This window comes from Phaseolus vulgaris, chromosome 2 (genome assembly GCF_000499845.2).
Source record: "Phaseolus vulgaris cultivar G19833 chromosome 2, P. vulgaris v2.0, whole genome shotgun sequence".
Lineage (NCBI taxonomy): Eukaryota > Viridiplantae > Streptophyta > Magnoliopsida > Fabales > Fabaceae > Phaseolus > Phaseolus vulgaris.
This window is the reverse complement of record NC_023758.2, coordinates 27,812,674-27,833,933: the sequence shown is the minus strand read 5'-3', so window position 1 is coordinate 27,833,933 and position 21,260 is coordinate 27,812,674. Positions and strand designations below refer to the sequence as shown.

Genomic DNA, 21,260 nt, shown 5'->3' with positions numbered 1-21,260 from the left:
GGTAAAGAAAAATTCTAGCAAATACACATTGATTGATGGCGATCTGTACAGGTTTGGGTTCACTCACCCACTCCTGGAATGCGTACATGGCGAGAAGTGCACGAGAATCATGGCAGAGCTCCACGAAGGTATATGCGGAAGCCACGTCGGGGGTCGAGCTCTGGCCGCGAGGACTCTCCGTGCAGGCTACTACTGGCCAACGATGAGAGAAGACTGCAAGAAGTACGCGCAGTGTTGCAAACAGTGCCAGCAGCACGCCGATTGGCACAAGGCGCCTCCCGAGGAGTTGAAGTCGATTTACAGTCCTTGGCCGTTTCATACTTGGGGAATCGACATCCTGGGACCTTTCCCGCTGGCAATCAGGCAGATGAAGTACTTGGTGGTGGCAATTGAGTATTTCACCAAGTGGATCGAAACAGAACCAGTGGCCCAGATCATCGCACACAAGGTCGAAGGTTTCGTGTGGAAGAATATTGTGTGCCGGTTTGGTGTGCCCAAGCGCCTGGTGTCGGACAACGGGACTCAGTTTGCAAGTCACATGTTGAAGAAGCTTTGCGAAGGGGTGGGAATTCAACAAGTGTTTGCATCCGTCGAGCACCCTCAGACGAATGGCCAGGTGGAGTCAGCCAATCGGGTGTTGCTGAGAGGATTGAAGAGAAGGCTCGAGAAAGCCAAGGGAAGCTGGGCTGAGGAGGTACCCCGTATAGTCTGGGCGTACCACACCACCGAGCAGTCAGGGACCCATGAGACCCCGTTCAGCTTGGTCTATGGGTGTGATGCCATGATTCCAGTAGAGATCCAGGAGAGCTCGCCGAGATTCCAGAACTTCGTAGAGGAAGACTCGAATGAAGAGAGAAGGCTGAACCTGGATCTACTGGATGAAGTCAGGGAAGGGGCGAGATTGAAGGCTGAAGCGGTGAAGAGAAGGATTGAACGAAGATACAACTCGAAGGTGATGATGAGACAGTTTAGAGAAGGCGACCTGGTGATGAGGAAAGCCCACCAGTATGAGATGGAGAATAAATTGTCACCTAAGTGGACCGGACCGTTCAGAATAACCGAGGCGCTCGGGAACGGCGCCTACCACTTAGAGACATTGGAAGGAGGGGCGATTCCTCGCACCTGGAACGCCACGCACCTGAAGGTGTATTACAGTTGAGAATTTTGTAAGTAAAGATAAACACAAAGTTACATTACAATGTCTCTGTTAAAACAGTTTGAAGGGGGCACTCTTTTTTCCCTAAGGAGGGTTTTTAATGAGGCTACCCAATAAAAGAAGAGTTTTCGAAGTTCGAAGGTGTTTTAGATTGCATGATTGTTGTTTTCAGAAAGTTTTGAAGAAAGACCTTGTCACTTATACGTGATTTAAGGCAAGTAAAGATATATTACATGCTTTCTAAAAAAGTTTTAAAGTCCTCATCGTTTTTCGGCGATTGGAGGCACCAGTTAAAGTTTTAAAGTCCTCATCGTTTTTCGGCGATTGGAGGCACCAGTTAAAGTTTTAAATTCCTCATCATCTTTCGGCGATCGGAGGCACCAAGTAAAAGACCTCAACGCCCTCGCGCGTTCTGAGGCGAGATAAAGACCTCCTCGCCGTCGAGCGAGTGCAGGCGAGGAAGAGTAAAAAGTCCTCAGTGTTTCTGGGGGCGAGAAGATGTAACCCCTGGGGCAATGTAGAGGCACGATTTAAAGACCTTCTCGCCTATGAGCGGGTTCAGGCAAGATAAAATCCTTCTCGTCTCGAACGAGTTCAAGTATGGTGTAAAGGGTGGAAGAAGTTTGAAGGGTGGCTAAGGTAGGTTCGAAGAGAACGCCTAGTCACCCGGTCTTTCGTTCTGAAGTTCAGGAAGGTAGAGAAGGATCCGAAAGGCGTCTCTACCCCCAGATAAGGGAACAGTGGCCAAGGCATGAAGTTAGAAAGAAGCTGATATCACCAAGAGTCTTTGGCGACCAGGAAAAGTTCAAACAGTGGCGAGAAAGTTAAAGACCCGTTTTGATGAAGCAGATCGGGTGAAGCAATGTTTTAAGCCAGTAGTTGAGTTAAAGTTTGTTGCTTGAAGAGTAATTTTACGCTAAGGTTAATTGTCCTGAGATTACGAGTTATTAAAGCGATTGTTATTTGAAGTCGAAGTGGTTCGAAGCAGTTAAGTATATGAGCGTGCTTGCGGAATCGCTAAGTTAAATTCTTTGAAGTAAATCATGCAAGAAAGGTTAAGGGCAGACAAAGAGGTTACAAGAAGAATTGCAAAGGTAATTTCATTGAGTAAAGTATCAGCTCAAAACTACATATACAAGAAAATACGAGTTTATTTCAGAATTATATACAAGGGAAAGACACGAAGGTAGCAGATGAAGAGAATTGATTAGTCTTCAGCGGGAACCACTTTTCCATCCACTACCTCGTTATCAAGAGACACCATGCTGAGGTCCAGGTTGGGGAACAAGCAGGCGAATTGTTCCCGTGCAGCTTCGAATCCAGCAGCCAGAATTTGAGCAGAATTCAGCTTAAGTTCTTTAATTTGCTTCTGAAGTTCCTCAATCCGTTTCTTGAGCCAGTTGCTGCACCTTATGGCGGAGATCAGTGGCCTCCTTGCGCGCCAACCTGAGCTCGGTGCTCATTGCGTCTTCTACTCGAGAGTGTTCAATCTCCGCGAGTGTCAGATTGGCAGACAACTTCTCCACCTCAACTCTGATGGTGCTATTCTCAGTTTTAAGGGTGAAGAGGTCGTCTTGAAGCCTCCTGGTGGAGCTCTCCACAGCTCTGGTTATGATGGCGGGGATGTCTTCTGCTATCGTCTTCAGCTTAACAGATAAAGGCTCCCACATCCTCGTGACCTCAAGAGGGAGGTTTGCTGCTTGTAGAGGCACTGTGGGGGCCTGTTGTTGGTTTTCGTCACCACCTTCTTTAGCTGGTTCTTCAGCAGGCACTTCTGGACGTGGTGACAACATCGGGGATTCGGGGATTCGGTGATCAGAATTGGAGAGGTATGGGCGACCTCATCCCCGATTGGAGCGACATCTGCAGCTAAGGCATTTGAAGGAGAACCCCCTCCAGTTGATACGTATGGCGTGGAGGCGCTCGGGGGTCCTCCATGAAGTTTTGCTCGGGGGCCTCAACCGCAGGTGGCGCAGTGGCCAGCGGGATCGCTTGGACTGGTGAAACAGGAGCTTGTGGGGGTGGCGATGATGGGGGAGGAGCAGGCGTGGATGGTGGCGTTGACGTGGAAAGAGGGGGTGGTGCAGGTGGTGAAGAAGGTGCCACCCTCTTCCTCTTCGTGACAAGGCCATCTTCAGTGGCCTCGTCGTCCTCCACTTCCTCCTCGTGGATGACTTGAGGAGCTTTCCTCTTAGGCATTTTGAGGACAAGCTTTTTGCGATGCGCGGCGGGTTGGACGTCGGAGGGAGCTGGGCCCTTAGGTGGCGATCGGCCCTGTGCGACGGCGATCTCCACCACCGAATTCGGTATTGTTTGAGAGCCCGTTGCCAACCCGTGGGTTCGGGCGAGCGCCCTCAGTTCAGCGAGCATACCCTTGCCCAACATGTTATCTGCATAGAACGAAAATGCATGGGTTAACTCAGAGAGAAAATAAGTGCATAAGGCAGTATGCAGCAAAGCAGATGATCGGTGCAGAAAAATAAAACCAAAGTCTTGCGCATAACGCACAAGACGCCCAGAAACAGTTAAACAGAAGCAGTATTAAAACAACAGTTTAAATGTTCTAACCTATTCGAATTTCGAGTTGGTCCTCGTAGAATTCGAAGCAGATCAGGGTGGTGGTGAGGAAGGTGATGTTGGCATCCGCCACCCTTTTCCAAAAGAGGCAGAGATCTATGTCCAACGCTCCCATGCTATCAGGACTTCTGGGTCTCCTAAAGCAGCTTTTGGACTCTTTCTTCCCCTTGTCCACCCAGTACAAGGGGAAGCCGTCGAGTAGGGAGGCGTCCTTGTCGTTAGGGCGCACTTGGACGAACTTCCCTTTCCAGTCTTTATAGGATTGCTGGAAGATGGCGAAGATCGACCTCCCAGCAATCCCATTCAAGCTTACCCACAGGCGGTCTCCTGGGTGCTTGGCTTCAAAAAGGAACAGGAATACGTCCACTGATGCGGGCAACCCCAGATGGTCGCACATCACTTGGAACGCTCGCACAAACGTCCAGCTGTTGGGATGGAGCTGGGCGGCGGCGATGTTGAGCTCGGTAAGGAGCTCCCTTTCGAAACGGGTGAAAGGGAACTTAAGCTTCACCTTCTTGAATAAGGTTGTGTAGACGAAGCAGAAGGGCCCGTCATTGCTCGCCTTATCGTCAGCACAAACCGGCAGCTCGGGGGGGCAAGGCAGCACGGTCTTCTTCTCGTCGTGCTCCTTGTGGAATGTTTGATGAGGCTCGTCCCCCTTTGTCAGCCGCAAAACTGCCCCAGCAGTGTTCACAGAAGATGTTTCCCTCAAGAGGGTCGAGTTGGCCCAGGGGTACAGGGTTTTGAAGTCTGGTGGGGGAACGGAGGCTCCTCCGGTGGCAGACGGAGCAGCCTGGGCCGGGTTGGGGCGGGAAGGTGCAGGCCTTTCATCCTGAGAAGATGAGGCACCGCGCGCTCGCGGTGCGTTGTGTGCTTGTGAGGAGGGGTTTCGTGATGAAGGAGGTGGATTCGGGGTGATCTTGGAGCGAGTCATGGTGGAAGCTGCAAAGGAAGAAGAAAGGAAAGGGTAATCAGGACTCGCAGGGGCTGACGCTAATTATGAACGAAGGGTGAACAAACGAACGAACGGAGGTTCGTTGCAACAGAGACAAAGCCCTAAGTTACGAAGAAGGAGAAATAGCGAAAACAACCCACAACGTATGCACCAGACAGTTAAAGGATGATGCGAATCGGTTAAAATGCAGTAAAAACCAGCAGAAAAAGGAAAGGAAGTACCTTTTTATGATCAGGAAGGCGATGAAGAATGTTGGTGATTCGGGAAGTTGAAGAACGTCGAGAGCTTTTTTTCGCAGAAGAAGGTTGGAGCGTTCGAGAATACGAAGAGAAGTGATGGAACAGTAGGAACGAAAATGGGTTTAAGGGTTTTTCGAAATGGGTTTGGGAAGCGCAAACGTTAACTGAAGGTAACCGTTGATGAAGCCACGTGTCGAGCGATGGGTGAGGGGTTTGGTGGAGCGTCAGAGAAGCAGAAGGTACAACCGCTTGAAATTCCGCGCCAGTGCCACGTAGATCGGTATTGGCGTGACTCTTTTAGTCTTTTCGCTGGACAAGTCTACGCTTAAGACTGGGGGGCTTGTGTACCGCCCTGGTAGTCGGAAGTGACGACGTGGCACCAAGCTACAGTGTAGGCGTGTTGACAAGGCGCCAGATCCGCAGAAGGGAAGGAAGTCGGGGGGGCTCATGTAGTCGCCAGTTATTAAGTTGGCGTGCTCCGATCTCCAGCATGCCAGGCGATCGCCCAGTTGAAGATGAAGTCGCCAGATGTGAACTCAGGCGACCAAGTGATTAGAGATCGCCAGAGCAAGCACATCGCCGAAGATGAAGGTGGTGCAGATTATGAAGGCGGCCGGCGAGACCACAGGGAAGGTGTATGAAGGCACCCTAACTCGCCAATTCCAGTAGAGATCGCACTCCCAAGTTAGCTATGCACTGAGTAACACCATGCATAAGTAACTTAGCCAAATAAGAGATAGAAGCAACGTCCAAGTCAAGGAGGCTCCAGATGATGGCACGTGTACAGTTGGATGCGAGCCACGTGTCTAAGTCTGTAACTGCCAGGAGAGAGAAAGTGATCAGGTATATAAGAGTTCTCAACGAACTTTCGAGGTACGCGCACGTTCAGATTATACTCTTTACGTTTGCGAGTTCTTGAGCACACTGTGAGAGAGAACATTGCACGGCTCCTTGAGATTTCTTGAGCGTTCTTGCTCTCAGTATTTGGTGGTTCGGTCACTGACTTGGGCGTTGGAGTGCGATCGGCCGCAGCGGCGCCGCTCTGTTCTTTTGCAGGTTCTTGAGGTGGATCTTGAAGAAGGACGGAGGTTCGAAGCGGTGCACACGTCGATCCTTTGACGAGGCAGGTTCCAGCGTCCCGGTCAACAGGCAGGATCACACCCGAACATAATGGTATTGCAGAATGTAAACACCAGCATATTCTTAATGTAATGCGTGCTTTGCTTTTTCAAGCTAATTTACCTCCTATTTTTTGGCATTTCGTTGTTTTACATGTTGTTCTTCTCATCAATTGTATTCCCACTCCTTTGCTGCAAAACATGACCCCTTATGAAAAATTAAATGGTATTTTGTATGATATCTCATCTTTACGTGTTTTTGGTTGTCTTTGCTACTCTAGCACTATTACTTCTCACAGAAAGAAACTAGATGATAGGGTTGTATCTGGTATTTTTCTTGGCTTTCAACCACACACTAAAGGTTATCTTTTTCTTAATCTTCAAAATCATAAAATTGAGATCTCCAGACATACTGTTTTCTATGAACATCACTTTCCTTATAAAATGAAAGATCATCAATGAGGGTCCCAACAATTTATCTTTGCATGTTCCTCAATCTTATGTTTCCACCTATGATTTTTTCTCTGACAATAACAACACTGCCACTGAGACCATGATTCCCGCTGAAAATGCGGGACATAACTCGCCACGGAGGTCCACTCAGGTTAGGAGAACTCCTACCTACCTTGCAGATTTTCATACTGACATGTCATCTGCACATACTGTAAGTTTTAAATACCCTGTTAATAATTTTGGGTCCTATCATGCTCTATCTTCTAATTTTCAACATACTATTGCTTCTTTTTCTTCTTTAACTGAACCCCAAAATTATGAGGATGCTTCCAAACATGACTGCTGGAAAGAAGCAATGGCAGAAGAACTTACTGCTCTCTCTGCAAACAACACTTGGATATTGGTACCCCTTCCCTTGGGAAAGAAAGCCATTGGTTGTCGTTGGGTGTACAAGGTAAAGCATAGATCAAACGGTACAATTGAACGCTACAAGGCACGTCTCGTTGCAAAAGCCTATGCGCAACTTGAAGGGCTAGACTTTCTCGATACTTTTGCTCCAATTACAAAGCTAACCACCTTGCGCCTGCTTCTCGCCCTTGCTGCATCACACAAATGGTTCCTCCTGGATGTTAACAACGCTTTTCTACATGAAGACCTTCTTGAAGAGGTATACATGAAGCCACCTCCTGGAATTGATGTCCCTAATCCACACATTGTTTGCAAACTGCAACGTTCGCTCTATGGACTACGCCAAGCAAATCGGCAATGGTACGCCAAACTATCTAATTTCTTACTTACTAATGGTTATGTTTTGTCTGCTGCTGATCATTCGTTATTTATAAAAACGTACACTCACATAACTGCTCTTCTTGTGTATGTTGACAACATTGTCCTTACTGGAAATAATTCTGAGGAAATTACTCACATCACTACACTGCTGCATCAACATCTCAAAATCAAAAATCTGGGTGACCTAACTTTCTTTATGGGACTTGAAGTAGCCTGCAGCAGTACTGGTATTCACCTTTCACAACGAAAGTATACCATGGACCTCCTACATGAGACAAGGATGCTTGACTGTGCACTTGTCCTAACACCCATGGTTCATTCTTCGCAGCTTTCAAGTACTCAAGGTGATCTCCTAGCTGCTACATAATCCTCCTCATATCGATGACTAATAGGAAGACTCATCTAATTGACCAATACCAGACCGGACATTGCTTTTAGCATGAACAAACTGAGTCAATTTGTTTCAGCACCTACAACAATTCACCGTCATGCCGCTTTTCGCATTCTTCGATATCTCAAGAATGCACCTGGTCATGGTCTATTTCTGTCAGCAACAAACACTCTTCAACTCAAAGCATATAGTGACTTAGATTGGGCCACTTGCCCTGAGACAAGAAAATCTATAACCAGCTTCTCTATTTTTCTTGGTGAATCACTCATTTCCTAGAAATCCAAGAAGCAACAAACGATCTCCAAAAGCTCTTCAGAAGCCGAATATAGAGCGTTAGCTGCAACCACTTGTGAGATCCAATGGTTAACCTACTTATTACAAGACCTCCATATTCATTTCACCCAGTTTGTCATCCTTTATTGTGACAACTAGTCTGCAATACATATTGCATCCAATCAGGTTTTCCACGAACGAACCAAACATATAGAGATCGATTGTCACCTTGTTCGGGACAAACTCAATGTTGGACTCATCAAAATACTCCCCATCTCTTCCTCAATGCAAACTGTCGACATCCTCACAAAGTCTATCCCTCCTCTACCTTCAAAGTTCTTCAATCCAAACTGGGAATGAAGAACCTGTACTCCCAGCTTGAGGGGGGTGATAAAATATAATTTCTTGTATTTTTCTTTTTGGCCCAGTTTGGATATTTCTTGTTTGGGCTATCCAACACGGTTTGTATTTCCTTTTTATACCCCTTTGTAACATACTTCACATGCATAATAATAATACATTTTTCTTCTTCTCTTTCCTTTCACGCTTCTTTTCTGTTATTCGGCTATTGGGGTTTTTCTTTTCTGGTTCCCTGTTCTCCCTTTTCAATGAAGTGTTGCATATTTTTTTCATCTCTTTTCTCACTTTCTCAGGCGCCTACCCTATTAATTGCTCTTCACTTTAAAGAGGTTCAAAACTTGTCTCAAATAATCCAGAAGCTTCAACCAAGTTATTGACAATGTGTCACGTTGAGACCACGGTAACAGCGAGTGTTTATGCTTCTTCACAACTTTCAGATATAGAAAATTATCAATATTGTATAAGATAATTAATAGATGTATATAATGAACTATGCAAAAAGGAGACATGTTTAGTTATAAAAACTTGTCAGCCAGATACTATAGTTGTTAAGATCATTGAATCAATTAATTGTAGCGAATAACTAATAGGAAACTAGATACCTATAGAACACGCTCTGAGATTTCAATCTCAAATATATAATATGAAGAAGAGAGCTTGAAGCTACCTCAGTGCAACTGTTTACTGCATGTTCTGCAATGGCTTTCGCAAAAGATAAGCGAGTTCCAACTGTGCTTAGGATGTTTTTATCCTTAATCTGACCCTGTAAATTATAGTATCAATGCCTAATTCTTAGTATATGCTTTTAGAATTGTACAATCTAAAAGTTATCTTTTCCATGAAAGAAGAAAAGACTTCTAAATTTGAAAGTCATTTTTCATAAAAAAAAAACTTTTGAACTACTAATTTGAGAATCTTTCAGATTGTAAAATCTGAAAGTTAAATTTAACTTGTAATCTGAAAATTTCTAAATTACACAATTCATAACTTTTTTTATAAAAAAAAAATACTTGTTAATTATATAATCTAAAGTATCTTTCAAATTATTTTTTCTTGAGTTTATCTATAACACAACACATTTTCTTGAGTTTATCACACAACACATACACTACAAAAAAATCATGAAATAAAAACTAATTTTTAGAAACAAAAAATAATTAGTTGCTATAGTGACTAAATTAGACAGTAACAAAATTTTGGTTTCTAAATTAATTTATATTATTGTTAAATGGTTTCTAAATTGGTATCTAATTAACAACTAAGGTTTTTGTTGATTCTAAATTTGATAGCAATTAGTAACCAATTTAGAAATCATTTAAGAATAATATAAATTAATTTAAAAAATAAAATTTTTTTAGTCTCTAAAATAATCTCTAATTTAGTTACTATAACAACTAATTAATTTTTTTCTTTAAAAATTAATTTTTATTTCATAATTTTCTTATAATGATTGAAAATGATAACTTAAGGGTAAAGGAGCGAGAGCAATGAATGCAATAGTTGAAGGCAACAAGGAAAGAGTTTGATATTTTAATCACCCTATATAGGAATGTGGAAATATGGGGTACAAAAAGCAATCACCTTAAATTTAAATTTAGTGTACTCTTTTCTCTTTAAATTCAACGGCACAAGCCGAAGCACCTTGTTAATTTTTTATTAAATATTTTTTTGAGAGTTTTTCTTTTTCCTTTTATTTCTTTTAAGTCTCGTATATTAAACATTGTCAAAGTTGAACACTAAATTTAATAGTTAAAAGTATTTTTTAATTTATTTATCAAATTGTTGATTTTAGGTTATTCACATGTATTGATCTTCTTTTTCATTTCTTTTTTCTTTTTCTTACATTTAAATTTTTTTTCTCTATCTTTCTTTTTTTGCCTTTTTCTTTCTTTTACTCCAATACCAAAATGGGGTGACACTTCGTATTTTAGATTTAGTTAAATGTGAACAAGAAGAAAACCCATGTTTAGAAGATTTTTTTTTTCTTCATATATGTTTTTTTTTTATCAGCATTTCTTCATATATGTTGGTGTTAATATGAAGAAATATTTTCTCATTGTTCTGTAAGATTGGATCTACATTAGTCTTAATGTGATTAGAATAAATTGAAAAATAAAGAAAGAAATTTTATAGTTGAAAAGAAATTTTATGTTCTTGTAGTATCATGCCTTCTATCAAACATGTTTTTTTTTCTTTCATCCATTTTACATGTTTTTTTTTCAATATCTTTTATAGCATATAGGGAGTGTTGATCACCGTTAATCGTGCTTAATATAGCTTCTTTTTTATCATGGCGATAAAGGCGATAAAAAAATTAAAGATAAAACAATTATTCAGCTAGAGTGTTTTTTTATGCTGAGTTAAACCGAAACCAAAATTCTAATATCAGAAGGCAGCCCAAATTTTTTTGAATTACTACATCGTTTTGTTTATTGAACCTTATATATTTATAAAAAAAATCGGATTACTACAAATTTTTTATTTATGATAAATTTTGAACTTGTTTTATTAATATTATTTTTTGTCTTTGTCATTATTTAATAATATGACATTAGTAGTTCAATAACGACTCACGTTATTCATAGTGCATACAACAATTGTGTTTACTTCTTTTTTTTATTGACTTGGGGAGGTAACCACTGAAACAGAGACAACATTGTTTTTAATAATATCAGTCAATGTTACAAACCAGGATAGATTTTGTCGGTTAGGAACACTGCCTCTATTAGCCACAAAGCTAAACACTTACGACAAGGAAGCTTCTGAGATGCAAATTGACAGCAATTAACTACAGCTTGTTCTTGAACATCAACAAACTCATCAAGCAGATGGCAAAGGATTCTATTGTTGATTACCTATGTAAAATCCACCTAAATTCAATGGAGTAATACACAAAATAATTATACAGAAAATTTAACTCCTTCATCGTCAGTTGAAGTTCCTTTAAAGACCACAAGCTTTCCTTTCTGTTCTAATAGTTTCAGTGCACGATTCAAAATAGTTCGATCAATTCCATGAAGATCTGCCGAATATAAGAAACAATGAGAACAAACTTCAGTCAAAATAATTGCAAAGCCCAGCAGGTAAGAAATAACTACAATATATTAAGAAAAAAGAGTACACCAATATTGAGGAACAAATGAGGATGAAAGGTATGGCACACACATAACATCACAGAAAAAATAATGAAAGACATGAATTTTATTTTATTTTTATCAGCAAGACATGAATTTTATTTTATTTTATTTTTATCAGCAAGACATGAATTTACTAGATTCGACACCTTGGAACAGTCTCAAAAGTATTGCATTAGATTACATCAAATTACAGGTTTTCTGAACAAATTTACACTGTTCTCGGTTATCAAGACATGCCCCTTTGACTCCACATTTCAATACTATCAACACAGATTTGCATCACCATCAACTACCAAGACACATCGCTTGACTTCTATCAAGACTTGACATAAAGATTCCCACTTGGATTGGATCCACCATCAGTTCCAATATAATCAGTCAACAAAATCATACCATTAACTTTGATACACACAAAATAATATCACAAAGAAAAAACAGAAAATGACATGATTTCAATTATGCGTCACCTCTTGCCTTCGTCCACGAAATTGTCTCAAAAGTATTCATTATATTACATCACATTACAAGTTTTCTGGACAAACTTGAGAAACTCTTCCCACTACAAATTTTCTGGGCAACCTGAGAAACCGCCCCCATTACAAAACCAACCCCTTTTGATTTAGGGTGGTGACCGCTCTCTCTTTGTTGTGTGTACCTTCTTCATTCACATGATCTATTTATATAACAAAGGTTCATGACTTCCTTCATAAATAACACTTAGTGGACCTTATCTATCCCACCTCTTCATCTATGTCTCATTATGATAATGGGATTTTCAAGAGTCAAGATACATTCACCATCCACTTTCTTGATAATGGTTCTTGGCTTTTAACTTTCTTGTATTAAAGTTAGGAAAATTTGGATTGATTTTCACAACAATCCCTCCCCCTCTAAGCTGTATAACATTTGCAAGCAAAAACTCAGCTTTTAACACGACCAATTCCATTTTATTCACCTGGGATTAAATGATTACGTAAAATCATCTCCATTGATTTATATTTAGTATTAACCAATTATATAATTCTTTTCATTTTCCAATTACTTTTTTCCTTGTTTTTGAACTTTCTGAGATTAAAACAAAATGAAGAGGTATCATCTTCCTCTTCTCTGAATTTGTCTGCACTCCCATTCTCAAGCATATTGGTCCAAGAATGCAACAACCACAGAAACCACTCTCTCCATTCCGAACAAAAACTATACTATGATATTTCACAATATTGACTGTTACAGTTGTAATAATTCATTCATAATCAACTATAAGATCATGTAAAAACCAAAGAGTTGGACCATATCTATTGAGATATTTTAGGAAGTTTCAAATTTTATTCTTATTAGTTTTAATTCTGTATTTCTTGGTTTTAATTATGCATATTTTGTTGTATCTTGTTTTTATTTCTAGCATAACAGTCCCACAATCTGAGGGATTATGTTTATTAGAGTAGGCGCTGTTTATTTCAGGAAATACCCAACTCCTGTATGTATATATCCAATGTATGTAATGAAAAATAATAAGAAAGAATTTATTCTCTTTCAAACTTGAGAATATCAGTACAAAGTCAAAAACTTCACTGCTATTACTTTGCCAACCTTTAGAATTTACAGGTTCCAATTGAAAAAACAATCATGAAACAGAAAATTGTACCAAAATTTATCAACTGGGATTCATTTGGCATAATAAACTAGATAAGGGTTGTTCAAGCACCATATATCTTTAGATATTAGAAGACATATTATGGTGGTTTACAAGAGTTCTGATTCTGAAGGGAACAATTCTAGTTTATGAGTTTTTTTAACCTCCTTAAATAGAGGAAGCTACATCCAAGGACACTATTTTCTGATTTAACAAACATCTACAGCCGTCTAAAAACACAATTCAGACTAAGAAGACAATATGTCCTTCGTTTTGTGTTTTAAAATTTTTGTTTTTCTTTTAGTTTCAACAACTTAAAAAAATATTTAAAAATAAAAATAAAAAACCATTAAGATTCAAGTTAAATCAAAGGTTGTTATTTGTTCCGTGGTCTAAACCTTTGCTTCAGTAATATCCCTATTGGTCTGAGGTTCAAGACAAGATACTTCCTTCAATCACCAGAAAGAAACTTAAATCAAAGGTTAAGACTAAATTGAATCTATATACAGGTATAGAAATATTTATTCAAATTTCCATATATCCCTTAACTACCAGAACCACATAAATATTCAAACTGTCCGATTCAACCAGATTGATTGGAAACAAATTGAAAAGCAACAATATTATTAAAAGATACCTACCAAAAGAACAACTATTATTAAGTCCTAGAAATATACTCAACACAAGAGACAATTTGCATTGAAGCAGCATAATCATCGAACTTGTCCCATTTCTAATTATAGCTCACTACAGGAGCGTTAACAAATTACCTGTTCCCTGAGACTCGGTCCCTGATCGTATTTCTTCAATCGTGACAACACCATCTTCCAGCCCATTGTCTTTTGCCTAATCAAATATTAAATCAAATTCAATAACAAGGTAATAAGTATTACTTGCAGGCAGTGATTATCAAACTAGAAATTTAAACTTACAAATTGTATTAAAATGTCAGCCCAATCTTGAATCCGATGCCAGAGAATAAGACATTTCCTGTGTCCTTTATCCATCCATTCTGCACGGCCTGTCAAAACAGAATACACAGTTGAGACATTTTCTCTGAGCCATTACAAGAAAATAAATCCATGGACAGAAATGAAGCATACCTTCAGAAACTAACGCAGAAAGGAAAGCTTCTCTGGCCTCATGAGTAAGAGACCCTGTAAGATGAAAAATCTGAAAACAATCATACAACAAAAGCGTGGAAACAAGAAAGACCAAATACTAAAGGAACATTAATTATGGGACTTGCTGCCAACTTCACATAAATGACACAAAAGCAGGATTTTGAGCTTACTTTCAATTACATGATTGGTAAATAGAGGAAATTCTTCTTCAAGGGCAATTACAAATGTCTTTTGTGTTTTACAATAATCCAAAATAAGCTCTTTCCAGAGTTGTATCTGCTTCTCTCTTGTGTCTCTTACTGGCTGCAAACTGAAAGGTAGAACACCGGCATAATCAACAACTAGTTAGCCAGCCTTACTATCAACATTCTTATCAATAAACACTAAGCACTGAGCAATGAATATGGCAAATAAAGAGGCAAAACAATGGAACTACACAACAATAATATAATATCACAAGCAAACCGAAAGCATATCCATTACAAGCAGTAAACACGACACAGCAACTAAAAAACAATTAAGCTTTCTTCAGATAATTAAAAAAAAAATGCAAAGCATAAAATGCAAAAGACGATGATAAAAAGGTAATTTACGTGAAGTATGGTGGGTAATTGAAGAAATGTGGCAGTTTGAACTCTCCCAATTTCTGCATCTTTCAAGTGCTTCAATGCTATACACAGAGATTAACGATCTTCTCAGATTAAACAATTTTCTGCTGATTACTTGCAGAAACATAACAAAATATCGTACCGTGCACGGGGATACTGTTGATTTCTTGGGTTGTCGGGGCAAAAACCGCGAAGGAAGCTCAACGTGGATGCGAAGTGAATAAATGAAGGCAAAGTTCAATTCTGTGAACCCTAACAAGATCACGACGGAGGAAGAAGACCACCGATGAAGAAACAAATCGGGTCGCATGAAACGACTCCGTTTCGTAGATTGTGCATGTTTGTTAAATTAAATAATTTTTTTAATGTCTTCACCAACAAAATATTAATTCGTAAATTCTAATTTGATATTATTTAATTAGAATTTAAATTTCACGAGCAAATAGATATTTATGTTGTCTTTTAAAAAAATACTTATATGGTCAACTAATATCAATATTCTAATTTAAAATTTATCATATGATAATTTGTAATTGAATTATAGTTATATTGATAGTATATTTTAACTAAGTTTTTCGATTATTACATTTATATAGTATGAATAGATTCTAATTTTTGTACAATTATACTTTAACTAATTATAGATAATTGATATATAATTTTATTTTTTATAAAAAAAATTATTATATATAAAACATTAAAATTAGAAAAAATAATATAATGCAAAGGATTTATGTGATAAGTCAGACCATTTCAACCTTTTTGACAAAATATGAGTGAGGCGTGTGAAATGTGAGCATATATATTTTGCCACCCTTAATTCTCATTATTTGTAGGAAATAAATAAAGTGAAAACAATATAAAAAATAAAAAAGTGGTGAAAGTTAGCTTTTTGCACCTCATCTAGTTCTAAAATAAATATTTATCTTATCTTATATTTATTATTGGCTATAGAATAATACCAATACTCCCATTTATTTTTAAATAAAACATCTACTCCCATCTATTCCTAATCAACGAAACCCATCTCCTTTTTTTTAATAACTTTACACTCACTTCTTTTATTTATTTTTTTAAAATAATATATTATTGAACAAAACTTTAATAAAATTAAAGAAATTGAAATTGTTTTAAAATATAAAACTTTAAGGAATTTCTATAAGCAAAAAATTTGAATGATTAAATTGTGGGAAATTACATTATTAATTTTTTTATATGAAATTAACGTTTGATAATTTTAAAATACATATTATTTTTAATGTAATTAAAATAAAGGAGTACTCATATTCCTTAATCTATCTTTATTTATTTTTCTTTCAATATATTTTTTATAGGTGATTGATGCTCTGAATATATTTTTAAAGTGGTTAAAAAATTTTGTGTGGTAGAAACAAATATGAGATATGTAAATTTTGCTAGAATCTCGATAATAGTGAATTGTTATTGGGAATTGCTTCCTGCACCATAGACAAAAATACTCTTAAAAAAATTAGGTACATATAAAATTAAATTCTGAACCCCTTTTTCGGAACACAATAATCTCTTGCAGATAAATTTTTTCAGAATGTATTATTTTCAATTCTGGATTTTGATTTTTTGTTTCCAGATTTTTATATCCGGAACACAATAATCTCTTCCAGATCTACTTTTCCAGAATGTATTATTTTCAATTCCGAATTTTCATTTCCAGAATGAAGGGTATTTTCAGAATTTTTTAAATTGTGTTGGTGCACATTCAAAAGTGTTGGGTTTAGGAAGCAATTGTCATTGTTATTTCAATAAAGGTCTTCTAAGGATCCATAATCCATTAGAATGACATCATAAGAAAATCATTAAATAGAAATCAATTTTAGATATAAAAAAATAATTAATTTATATATTGACTAAATTAGATATTATTTTAAAGATTAAAAAAAATTAAAATCTAAATAATTTCACTAGTACAAAATATTTCATTAACGACACTCTTTAAAGACGGTTTGGAGAAAACCGTCGTAAAAAACAAAGCGGTGGCAATTTTGTAATTTTTTTAACTTTTTTTACACTTTTAACGACGGTTCGCCCCAGAACCGTCGTTAAAAGTGGCCGCCGAAGATACAACGACGGTTCACTCCCAGAACCGTAGTTGAAACTAAGACATTTAAAGACGGTTCTCTAAGAACCGTCGTTAAAACCTACTATAAAACCCAAAACCCCTCTTATTCTGTTTCACTTACATCCATCCTCATACTTTCCCGCTACTTTGCCAAGAATCGTCCCACTGCACTCGACCGACCGTCCACTACTTCCTGCCGACTGCGTCACGACCGACCGCTACACCCGACCGGCCGACCTCTGTCGCGCAACCCCACCACCATCCCGACCGATCACCGTACTGCGCGACTGACTGACCCATGCCGCGTCGACCCCTGCGCGCAACCCCACCGTCGCCGCGCAACCCCACCGTCGCCGCGCAACCCCACCGTCGCCGCGCAACCCCACCGTCGCCGCGCGACCGATCCTGCCGCCGTGCGCACCCTAAGACTACCAAACCTGTCGCCGCGCAAACCCTAAGACGACCGACCCCTACGCCGACCGCCTGTCTTACCGCGCGCGACCACCGAACGACCGACCACCGACCTGCCATACCGCGCACCCGCCCGCGACTGCCGACCGACCGACGCAGCTACGCACGTCCGTGACCACCGTCTTGCGACGTACACCTTGCCGCAACCGCTTGTCGTGACCGCCGATCCATTTGAGGTTAGTATATTGTAGTTAAAACCTTGGTAACTAATTATATATCAATTTAGAAACTATTTATCAATAATAAAAACTAATTTAGAAACTAATACTTTTTTTTAGTTTCTAACATAGTATTTAATATAGTCAATATAGCAACTAATTATTTTTAATATCTGAAATTAGTTTCTATTTAATAAGTTTCTAGTAGTAACATAACACTCAAGAGACGATGATGGCTTAATATTTCAAGAACAAGGTGATGTGGTTTTGACCAACAGTTATCTCCTATAATCGTATTGGAACCACGACTAATGATCGATCTCTTGAAATTCGAAATGTTAAATATCAAAATTATAAATAAATATAATAATAAATTAATAAACTTGATATTATAATTTATAAATTAAGGTTATGTATTTATATTAAAATAATTGCTCTCGATAATAGTTATTTTTATTTTTATTATATAATTTATTATTGAGTGAGAATACAACGCTTTTGTTTCTAGATTTTTTTTATTTTTAATTAAGCTTTAATAAATATATTACTTTTAAATGAAACGAGGAAGATAAGATTGGGGTTTCTAAGGCTATTTCGATAATTAAAGATTTAACTTGTCTAGTGGGAAATTCGTCTAAAGCTTCAATGAAGAATGATATGTTGGACTTCAACGTGATTAAGTTTTTCGGTATTAAGACTCGTAGTGGTAAAGTTCTTCGTCCTCTTCCTATTAGATGGGAATTTCCTTCACCAGGCTGGGTCAAAATTAATACTGATGGGGCTGCTAGGGGGTATCCTAGTCTTGCTACTTGTGGAGGTATTTTTCGTGGGAGTATGGGAGAATTTATTGGTGCTTTTTCAGCGTTTCTTGAAGTTCAAACTGCTTTGGTTGCTGAGTTTTATGGAGTTATACATGCTATGGAGGAAGCTCAAAAAATGGGACTTACTAATGTCTGGCTTGAATGTGATTCTGCCTTGGTTTGTGCTGCGTTTACTGCTAGGACTAATGTTCCGTGGATGCTTCAGAATCGATGGAATACTTGTCTTAATTTTTGTGAGACAATCAGGTTTAGGGTAACTCATATTTTTCGTGAAGGGAATGCATGTGCTGATAAGTTGGCTAATTTAGGATTTATTCATAGAGAATCTTTTCATTGGTATAATAGACTCCCAGCTAGTCTGTTCTTAGAATTCTTTATGAATAAGTATAATCTACCTATGTATCGTTTGTGTTAACATATGGGTTTTGGTCTAGTCCCCCCATATTTTTGTATTTTCTTTCTTTTTTCTTTTTTTAATAATATTTTTTCATGTGATGGCAGATGATTGTTGTTACTTGAGGTGTCAGCTTAGCTGAGATGTCAAGTTGCATAGTGATGCCTAACACGAAAACTTTATAAAAAAAAAATGAAACGAGGAATATGCGCATAATTTTATTAAATTTATGGGAGAGATGAATTCCTTTTTATTAAATATATTAGAAAAGTGAATGTCTATTTAAAAATCAGAAAAGAAATGAATCCCATTTATTATTATTATTATTATTATTATTATTATTATTATTATTATTATTATTATTATTATTATTATTAGAGGGTGTATGTTTATTTTAAATTTTAAATATATAAGGAACGTAGATGTTTATTTTTAAATTAAAAATGTAAGTACCATATATGTCTTGAGAGGATATATGTGTAGTTTTCTCTAAAAACAATGGAGAAAGTGTTTTTATTTTTCAAATCAAATAAAGAAGTATAAAGAAATAGAGATTGATTTTCCATCCCTTTGTCTCTTTAGGTAGTGTTTGGTCCAAGTATCTCTCAAAAGTGAAGACAAACCTTATTAATGATTTCTCCCTTAAGAAAAATTATTCAACTAGTATCAAGGTTTCATTTTTGTCTTTAATTAGGTTTACACAGTAATAGTGATGATAAGATAAAAGGTAGGTAGGAGCTACAAAACCTAACCTAAAAACTAAAATTTATTGTTGTTTGCTACAGATAAAGCCAGAAAAGTGAAAACAAGCAAATAAAGCCTATAGAATTGGTCATTTGTTTCCTACTAGTAAACCCTAAACAGCATATATATATATATATATATATATATATATATATATATATGCAACAGGTTCAATCCTGCTATCTGCAAATACAACACCCCTACCCCATCCCTTCATTGGAAGAAAACAAAAAGGAAAAAACAGAAATAAAAGTGATTCTGCTAACCAACTAAAGAACATGCTATGCAATCTACCAAAACCACATAAGAAAGTATGAGAGGTAGCAGTTGTTCCTTTTGATATATATATATATATAGCTTGTCATTACAAATTATAAAAAGTACTTGGTTTATGGGATTTAATCTTGTAATATTATGCTTAAATATACTTTAACCATTAAAAAATATTTTCTTTTAATTAATCATGAATTCTAACAAAACTAATGTGTTTTAATTCCTCATTAGAAGACTGAAAGTACATTAGTTTTTGTAATGTTTAACAAAACTAATGTGTTTTAATTCCTCATTTAAGTTTTTAAAACAACTCAATGTTGCTTTTTTACTTGACTTAAGGGTAAATCAAACATGACCTGATGTTGTAAAAAGCAAAAAACATAACATAGGATATTTATTTAGATAATGATATGTTGAGATCAGTTAAAAAATATTGTACAATAGTTGTTTTTTACTATTAAATTATCAAATAAATTTTATTCTATTATTTTTCTGATAAAACTAAAGATGTACTTAAACAATCTCAGAGGCCTATCCTAAGTTAATTTAATGCATTAAAGAGAACTACTTCCTAACTCCCATCTATAATTAACAATTAAAAGTTCTGGAAAGGGTTTAGTAAACTAAATTAATATTCCTCAGGGCCCACTCCCATGTGGGGTGAAATGTTTTCAACTTGAACTTGGAATCTATTGGTTAGGGTGAAAAAGTTAGGGTTTTCACTTCTTTTTCTCATTTTAAATTTGTTTTTTCTAACTCTAATTATCAAATAGGGTTTATACTTGGAGGTTTATCTAAACATTTATTTTGAGAAGTTTATGGTTCAAACTTTGAACATGTTATTACTTCTTTACATGATAATGAAATGTTTGGAACTCACCTTGCAATTGCATACTTAACAAAGAAAACAAAGCTTGGAATATATGCAGTCCTAAATGACTAAGAATTCACATGGTCTGTGAAACCTTTCCATGCACGTGAGTTCATAGTATATATATATATATATATATACACACACACACATTTAGTAACATTAAAAATATTATTACTAAAATATGAAAAATGTTACCAATATAATTTACTATCACTTTATAAAATATTAAGTGTACTTTATATTACTAATTACTTTTAGTAATATTTATATAAACGTTACTAAAGATTTTAGTGATATTTTTTTTTAATAGAAATGCAATACTTTTTAAATGTTACTAAAATTTTATAGTAATATTATTTAATAAAAAAGTAATATTATAATTTTTTTAATGTAAGGCTGTATTTTTAAAAATAATACAAAACACTTTTAATAACATTTTTTTAGTAATAAAAACAATATTATAAACATGTTACTAATGTAAATATTTTATAACATTTAAAAAATGTTGCTAAATTGTTTATTTTAACATAAAATATTTTTAATAAATTATGTAAATAAATTTTCGTTTAATAAACAAAAATTATGTCCATTGATACTAATTTTCATCACAACCTAAACTA

General features: G+C 36.9%; 1 protein-coding gene across 1 annotated transcript; it reads right to left on the bottom strand.

The window, feature by feature from the left end:
* Window positions 1-10,900: 10,900 nt before the first annotated feature.
* On the bottom strand, window positions 10,901-15,161 carry LOC137811206 (vacuolar protein sorting-associated protein 25). Its single transcript, XM_068612850.1, has 7 exons — window positions 14,953-15,161; window positions 14,796-14,872; window positions 14,373-14,512; window positions 14,182-14,235; window positions 14,011-14,099; window positions 13,849-13,924; window positions 10,901-11,333 (listed from the first exon to the last, which is right to left on the bottom strand). Exons 2-7 carry the CDS (start codon window positions 14,852-14,854, stop codon window positions 11,212-11,214), a joined length of 540 nt encoding a protein of 179 aa, XP_068468951.1. The 5' UTR covers window positions 14,855-14,872; window positions 14,953-15,161; the 3' UTR covers window positions 10,901-11,211.
* Between the last annotated feature and the right edge of the window lie 6,099 nt (window positions 15,162-21,260).

Coding starts and splice junctions, on each gene's coding strand:
- LOC137811206 (XM_068612850.1), bottom strand. CDS start 14,854: ATGCAGAAATTGGGAGAGTTCAAACTGCCACATTTCTTCAATTACCCA. Junction 14,513..14,795: donor AATTACCCACCATACTTCAC/GTAAATTACCTT, acceptor TCTACCTTTCAG/TTTGCAGCCAGTAAGAGACA. Junction 14,236..14,372: donor TACCAATCATGTAATTGAAA/GTAAGCTCAAAA, acceptor TTCATCTTACAG/GGTCTCTTACTCATGAGGCC.